This window comes from Sardina pilchardus, chromosome 1, assembly GCF_963854185.1.
Source record: "Sardina pilchardus chromosome 1, fSarPil1.1, whole genome shotgun sequence".
Taxonomy (NCBI): Eukaryota; Metazoa; Chordata; class Actinopteri; order Clupeiformes; family Clupeidae; genus Sardina; species Sardina pilchardus.
Genome location: NC_084994.1, coordinates 48270325 through 48277910, shown reverse-complemented (window position 1 = coordinate 48277910; position 7586 = coordinate 48270325). Strand labels below are relative to the sequence as shown.

The following is a 7586-nucleotide window of genomic DNA, read 5'->3' as shown; positions in this document are numbered from 1 at the left end:
ACTTGTTAAATCTATGATCAAAGCTGGATTGGAACAATGAACTAAACTTTGCATACTAGTCTAGTCGTAATCCCCATAGGCCCAATAGTAAACCCAGAAATGTAGAGTACCCTAAAGTTTTATTGCATAAATGTAATCTACAGGCCTAGTGGATGAAATTCAATTGTGACCGTACAAAAACATCTTGCTCCTGTGCCTTTAAAATGTCATATTTATTTTATATGTTGTATAGTTCTTGTATAGTTAATGTGTATTTGTGTACGTGTGCATGCTGGATATAGTTATTTTGCATATTATGTACAGTTCTTGAAGGTTTGCGTGTGTGTGCATGCTGTTATAGTTATTTTGCATGGAGCACCTAATTTCTTAATCCGTCCATCCATAGGTCAACACTGCCTCCTGACCAGGTTCCTTAAAGGTTTTCATCAACTCAGACCCCAAGTACACATGTTTACCCTTGGAAAAAAAATATTTTATTTTTATTTTATTTATTATTAAACAATCTGATCTTGTCAGTATGCAAATTAGCGCATGTTTAGTCAAGTCAAGTCAAGTCATATTTTATTTATATAGCACATTTAAAAGCAATAGCATTGCACCAAAGTGCTTTACATAAAACAAATAAATAACAATAATGATTCAATTATTAATAATAATAATAATAATCATCAATAATAATAACAATAATAATAATACAGTGTTAGTAGACAAAAGATGGCCATTGTGATACTATTAATGAAACATAAAAACAAACAAACAACAACAACAAAAATCAATAAAAAACAAAAATAAATTCAAGAAAAGTTAAGAAGATAACACAACAGTGGAGATAAACAAAAAGGAAACATTTGAGGGAGAGGTGGAGAGGTCAGGGAGTGTCAAAAGCTAGGGAGAAGAGGTACGTCTTTAAGTTGGATTTAAAGCTAGTAATAGTGGGGTTTAATGAGACATGGCCTCATTTGCATATGTAAACATTAAAATATAAAAAACATGCAATACATTTTTTCTCATCTTAGCACAAGTAACCAACTAAAGCCTACCTTACATTGCCAGACTTTGCAAAGATTTGGAAAAGATTTTTGAAAAACTACAGTCTCAGACCCTCTCACATCTAGAGACAATTCATTGAGTTTTTAGTCACAGGCCAGTCTCAGATTAGGATTTTGCAAAGACTGTGGGTCACTATTTACAAGACTGCTGCTAGATTCCTTCAAATTATTTCCATCGTGCAATAGGCTACACGTCATCATTCACAGGAAATCACATGATAGCCTACTCATATCAAAGTAATTTTTTCGCGTTTCTGCAGCATTGTTTGATGTGTGACATCACTAACAGATATAGAGTTGTTCTGTCACGTAGAACAGCCGACTAATAAATTATAAGAAATGAAATAACAAATAATCATAAAGGCTACAGCTGTCGCCTATTTTGCCCCTTCCTGTTTCATGTTCGCGCAAGGTTACTATTGGTTTTTAATGTTCACGTCACTATTTGCATGAGCCACGACTGAAAAGACTTCCGATAATATCAAACATGTTTGATATTGTCGTAACGGCAAAACTAGAAAAAGACTGACTCCGACGGACTTAAAACAGCTAAGATTGGCACCTTACACTAAACGATTTAGATGACGGGAGCGCGCTGCGATTTCAGTACAACTCCCAAGATTTCCGCCCGATTGTGGAAATTTAGTCGCCGACTGTTAAAACAGACCAAAATCGTGCAATGTAAGCCAGCCTTAAGAAAGTTTCATAGTGATATCTATTATTTAATTTTTTTACCCTATTCACCTGCACCCTATTCACCTTAATTGCCTATATAATTATGCAAATTGCCCAAAGTGCAACTGGGTGTTGTAGGCAGGCAACACCAGCTGTGGGAATATCCATTACTAATCCCTCAATCATGCTATATTGCTCTTATACAACAAATGTACATGTAACCCCATCTTGACGGGTGTGCGTTATACACAGAGAGGACCTCACTCCTCACTCTCTGGCCTCGGACTGACGAGCCAGTCTCGCTCGCTGAGGAGGTAGAACGTTCGTATTCCCCGCGATTTCGCAGGCACAATAAAATAACTACCAACCATTGGTTATCCATAAAATTCAAATAAAAGCAACCAAACAAATACATCTCATTGGATCAGGTAAATACACATGTACAACCACAAAGCATTGTGGTACGTGGAGTATACAGTGAAACAAAAAAACCTGTACTTTACAGGTGCTTACATACATATCCCAGTACTCTGATGAACCTTACACATGTCCTAACAGGATCTGAGCAAACGACTGTCAATGTTGTGTGTCTACCCCCTCATACTTCTGACTTCTCAATGTCTTGTCATGGATGTTTGTTCTGTTCTGTAGCCCATGGAGGGTTTATTGTTGCTCTCCCTGCCTTGGGCTTTCCATGTTTGAAATGGAAAGCTCAGGGCCGCGGCTCAACACTTTACTCGAACTTTACTGTTCCATGATCAGTTCTGCAGGACAAAGAAAAGAAGAGGATCATCAATCAGTGTCCATGACAACCAAGAAACAGAAAGAAAGGCAAATATTAAAGAAAGAAATGGATGACAAGAGGAAAAGGGGAAGAGGTGTTGGCTGAGGCAGAGGGACACAACCAAACACACACACACACACATATGAGGAGTAAAAGATGAGAAAGAACTTCAACACATTTCTGTCACTTAAAGGTGACATAGAATGGAAATCATTTTTGTCTTGGTTTTGATGATGTTGGAGCCATATTGAAGTTTATTTAGGTTTGCCTTTTGTAATAGGGAGGGAAAGTAATCTCATCGCCATCTGGTGGTTGCGTTCCTAGAGGCTAGCGGGAGTGGATGGGATTTTCTTTTAGAAAAAATATATCTCGGCCCACGATCGGAAGTTAGTTAAATGCCTTCAATATGCTATGCATGTAGGTGAGCTCTATTGCTTCTAGTGGTCATACTTTATTTTTTAGGATCAGTTTAATTGTTTTGAGTTTGTTTGTAACATGGTGATAACGAACTACAGTAGCTAGCTACAGTAGCATTTGACGTCACCAGTTTGGGCGCTCCATCTCCAACTGATCAAAACGGCAATTTGCTTAACTTGCTTATCATATTTTTGTAATAACAGAGAGCGATGTAAACCGCGTGGTAATTACCTTTATGTTGGGATAACTTGTGTTGTGCTCCTACTCACACAAGAGCTGGCAGTAAGTGTGATTGTCTACTAACTAACCAACTAGCTAACAGGCTAATAAACAAACCATGCTAGGTGAGTAACGTCGTCGAAGGGTGTCACGTCACTTGAAGTTGTAGTCCATTTATGAAATGAAACGAGCAATTACGTTTTTTTTTTTAAATAAGGCGAAATAGGGTCTGATATTTTCACAGTTAGTAGATTATTACAGTATGCCGACTGAAAAATATTTTTGGTGGATAAGATCGCTGGTATAGCTGCGTAGTATTTTTTTGAAAAGTCCCTCTATGGAACTTAAAGGGATAGTTCGGATTTTAAGACACAAAGTTATATGGGTTCCCTGTCAGCAACGTTGTGCATCAGCACTGACTTACCCCCCGACAGCGTCCTGTGAGCCGAGATCCAGCCGGTTTTCGATCGTTTTTGATGCTGAAGAAAGTAGTCCGGCAAGTTTCTGGGGTCACGAAAGTAAAGTGTTTTTCTTCTCAAAACCATATGCGTTCAACAGAGTGATATATTTGCACCACAAAAACGTTGTCCAGCTGTCAGTAGCGCGCAGTGATAGGAATCGCGAAAAATAAGTAAGTGATAATGAGGTTTTAATTTTTCCTGGACAACGTTTTTGTGGTGCAAATATATCACTCTTTTGAACGCATATGGTTTTGAGAAGAAAAACACTTTACTTTCGTGACCCCAGAAACTTGCCGGACTACTTTCTTCAGCATCAAAAACCGGCTGGATCTCGGCTCACAGGACGCTGTTGCGGGGTAAGTCAGTGCTGATGCACAACGTTGCTGACGGGGAACCCATATAACTTCGTGTCTTAAAACCCGAACTATCCCTTTAACATTGGAGCTGCTCTTCGATAGGAACGCAACCACTTGGGGCGCTGGTTTTCACTTTCCCTCCCTATGTGAGTTTTGGTTACTAGACCTGAAAAAGGAAAATTAGTTATTGTATGACTATTATAAAGATTATTGTTTTATGTTGAGATACTTTTTGACCTGAGTACGCTCTGACTTGATGACACCTTGATGATGTGGGGTCTGACCCCCTCCCCTTGACGTGCCCTAGTGGCACGAAATGTAGCGCTAATTTAATCTATGCATCAAAATCACCCCCTGGACTCATTCACATCACCATCAATGGTCAACCAGTTGAACAGGTCAGCACCTTCAAATATCTTGGTCTCACCATTGACAATAAGCTTAACTTCAATGAACATGTCACCATCACACAGAAACGTGCACAACAGAGACTGTATGTTATACGCAAACTGAGATCACTGTCTGTTGCCCCCACCTCCTTCTGCTACTCTACAAAAGCATCATCCAACCCCTTCTACTCTACTGTTCCCCCTGTTTTTTCACCATACTAAATGTCACAAGCAAGAACAAACTCATTAAAGTCTCACACTTAGCATCTAAAATAATACAGCTTCCCACCCCCAGCCTCACTCATGCAAATGACACAGCCATCACACGCCTTGCCCGCACCATGGCAAGCAGCCCTGACCATCCCCTGAGCCAGTTTTTCACCCTACTCCCATCTGGCCGCAGATACAGAGCCCTGGACTGGAAAAAAAGCACACTTGAAGAAAAGTTTTGTACCTTCAGCCATCCCTGCACTTAACAAACTCCGGTTACAATAATCCATCCCCTCCATTCTTTTGTGGTTATGTTGTCTGCACTGTCCACTTTTGATTGCACTGTGTTGATGAGGGAGGGGAACTAGAGGGATGGGGGTATGGTATGGTATAGGGTGTGTATGGTATGGTGGGTGTCATATTATATGTTATATGTTATATGTGATGTGTGATGTGTGATGTGTGATGTGTTATATGTATGAGATGTATGTTACATCAAATGCTGCCATCTTTTATGGATGAAATGACATGTGAAAAAGAATATCCTTTATAGGACAATAAAGACTCTACCTATCTATCTTAATTAGGTGAGAGCGGGTGAATGGCAATAGTTTTCGACTGCATAACCTAGGCCTGTTTGTCAGCATAACAAGTTAAAGAATTAGCATTATACCCATCTTTTGTTTATTGCTTGAATCATTCTGTTGAAAGTGAACCGGACTGTGAAATAAATCACCTTGGATTTTACTTAACTTTACCGTGCATGCTTTTCATGGAATGGGCGTCGGACTTCACACTCGCTCGCCTCGTGGCTGTTAAATCTTAGTTTGAAATGGCCGCTACAGATGAATTAGGAGAGGTTGTGCATAACCAAAGATCTATCATGAACATGAGGCATGGTTGTGCCCTCCTTTATACGAAAATCTTGAACTTAGCCACTTAGCCACTAAAAATGGGCGAATTAGAACAAAGCCTACAGTACTTGTGATGTCAAATAATGCAAAACCATTGAAGTTCAATTGGGTTTGCCAAGAGGGCGCCCTTTAGTCAAACTGACCATTCTAATACCCAGCCTAAATATAAGGGGCTAAATATAATTGGGCTTGTAAAATTTTAATTGAGTTTAATTTTTATAAATCAAAGTTGAATATATTGTAACATCAGAGAACGCAGTAAACTCGATTCATCCATTTTATGTCCTCTTTAACACATTTACCTAGGCTACCTAGATACTAGATATTTACTCACTCTAGTGTCTTCAGTTTACGGTGTGGGTCCTTCACTAGAGCACAGAGCGGCTCAACAGCTGATGGACTAATATGGTTGTTAATTAGGTGTAGTTGTGTGAGATTTGAGGAGGGAGACTTAAGAGCAGAGGCCAGATAGGAACAGCTCTTATTGGTCAGACCACAGCTATCCAGCCTGAAACAGAGTTAAACATCTGAATATTAATCATCAATCCTCTACTCTCCCTCACTCACTTTCTTTCACACTCACACACACAGTCTACACACTCACTCTCACACTCTCTCCTCTCTCTCTGCCCCCCACCCGTCACCACACACACTCCTGCCTCTCTCTCACTCACACACCTCATAAACAAACACACACAACTCTCTCCTAAAATATCTGCTTCCTATCACCTCCACCAACACTTCACACTCACTTTCCAATACACACACACACACACACACACACACACAAACTCACTACATGAAGTGATGCTTACCGTAGGTCTTCCAGTTTGCAGTTGTGACAAAGAGCAGAACATAAAAGTTCCACTCCCGAGTCCAGCAGCTTATTGCTACTCAGGCGCAGCTCTCTGAGATCTGATGATGTCTTCAGTGCAGAGGCCAGATAGGAACAGCTCTTATCAGTCAGATTACAACCATGCAGACTGAAACAGAGTTAAACATCTAAATATTAATCACCAATCCTCTACTCTCTCTCACTCACGTTTACACACACACACACACACACACACACACACACACACACACACACTCACACTCACACTCTCACACACACACACACACACACACACACACACACACACACACACACACACACAGACTACATGAAGTGATGCTTACTGTAGTTCCTCCAGTTTGCAATTTTGATGACAAAGAGCAGAACATAAAAGTTCCACTCCTGAGTCCAGCAGCTTATTTTTACCCAGGTCCAGCACTCTGAGATTTGATGAGTGTGATGTCTTCAGTGCAGAGGCCAGATAGGAACAGCTCTTATCGGTCAGACCACAGCTATGCAGCCTGAAACAGAGTTAAACATCTGAATATCAATCACCAATCCTCTACTCTCTCTGCCTCACTGTCTTCAGGTTTTGGATCGCAGAGCCGGCTTGAATTTTCGTTCGATGTAACTTGTGTCAGGGCACTGTCAAGGCATTTAGTTGTGTCTTGATATAATTTCTGTGACTCCTTGTGACAAATACGCCTTATGCATAGAAATTGGCTATACAGTAGCCCTTTTTTGCTGGGCTCTGGGTGGAAACAATATGCATATAAGAAGCTATTTTTGTCAGTGGGTTTTCTGTACAGTGTGGAGTATAACCTATAAGTGTCCCACAAGGACATGTATCCGATTCCTGCCATATTCAAGACTGAAATGAATCCACAAGATTATGTATCAGTGGAATTTGCATAACTCAGACTCAGTACCTCTCCATATAAAAAAAATAAATCATCATAGTGCTTGAACAAGATGATGTTCTTGGCAAATCAAATGTGTGTGAATGCGTCTGTACTTAAGAAAACCCATGAAGAGGTTGGCATAATCTGGTGCAAAGGTTGTGCCCATTGCCGTACCTCAAATCTGAAGGAAATGGTCTTTGTTGAACAGAACGTAAGTTTTCGTCAAAGGAACTGTGACGATGTGCCGCCTCAGCAGCACATCACACTATTATTTTGGAGTTTTGTTTAATGTCATGTGTTTAATGTCAATGTCCTGTATTATTTGCCGTGTTCATGTTATTGGGTACGTTCCTTGGCGTGCGAGGAAATTGCTTA

At 40.2% G+C, this 7586-nt stretch overlaps 1 protein-coding gene across 5 annotated transcripts in view; it reads right to left on the bottom strand.

Annotated features, from left to right (window-relative positions):
* Window positions 1-544: 544 nt before the first annotated feature.
* Window positions 545-7586, bottom strand: part of LOC134093969 (NACHT, LRR and PYD domains-containing protein 3-like) — a 67553-nt gene continuing 60511 nt past the window's right edge. For all 5 annotated transcript variants that reach the window (XM_062547317.1, XM_062547309.1, XM_062547326.1 and 2 more), the window contains 4 exons: window positions 6654-6830; window positions 6290-6457; window positions 5809-5982; window positions 545-2488 (listed from right to left, as the gene is read on the bottom strand). In XM_062547317.1, coding sequence (XP_062403301.1) covers window positions 2458-2488; window positions 5809-5982; window positions 6290-6457; window positions 6654-6830 — 550 coding nt within the window. In that variant the 3' untranslated portion in view covers window positions 545-2457. The remainder of the gene's footprint in view (window positions 2489-5808; window positions 5983-6289; window positions 6458-6653; window positions 6831-7586) is intronic.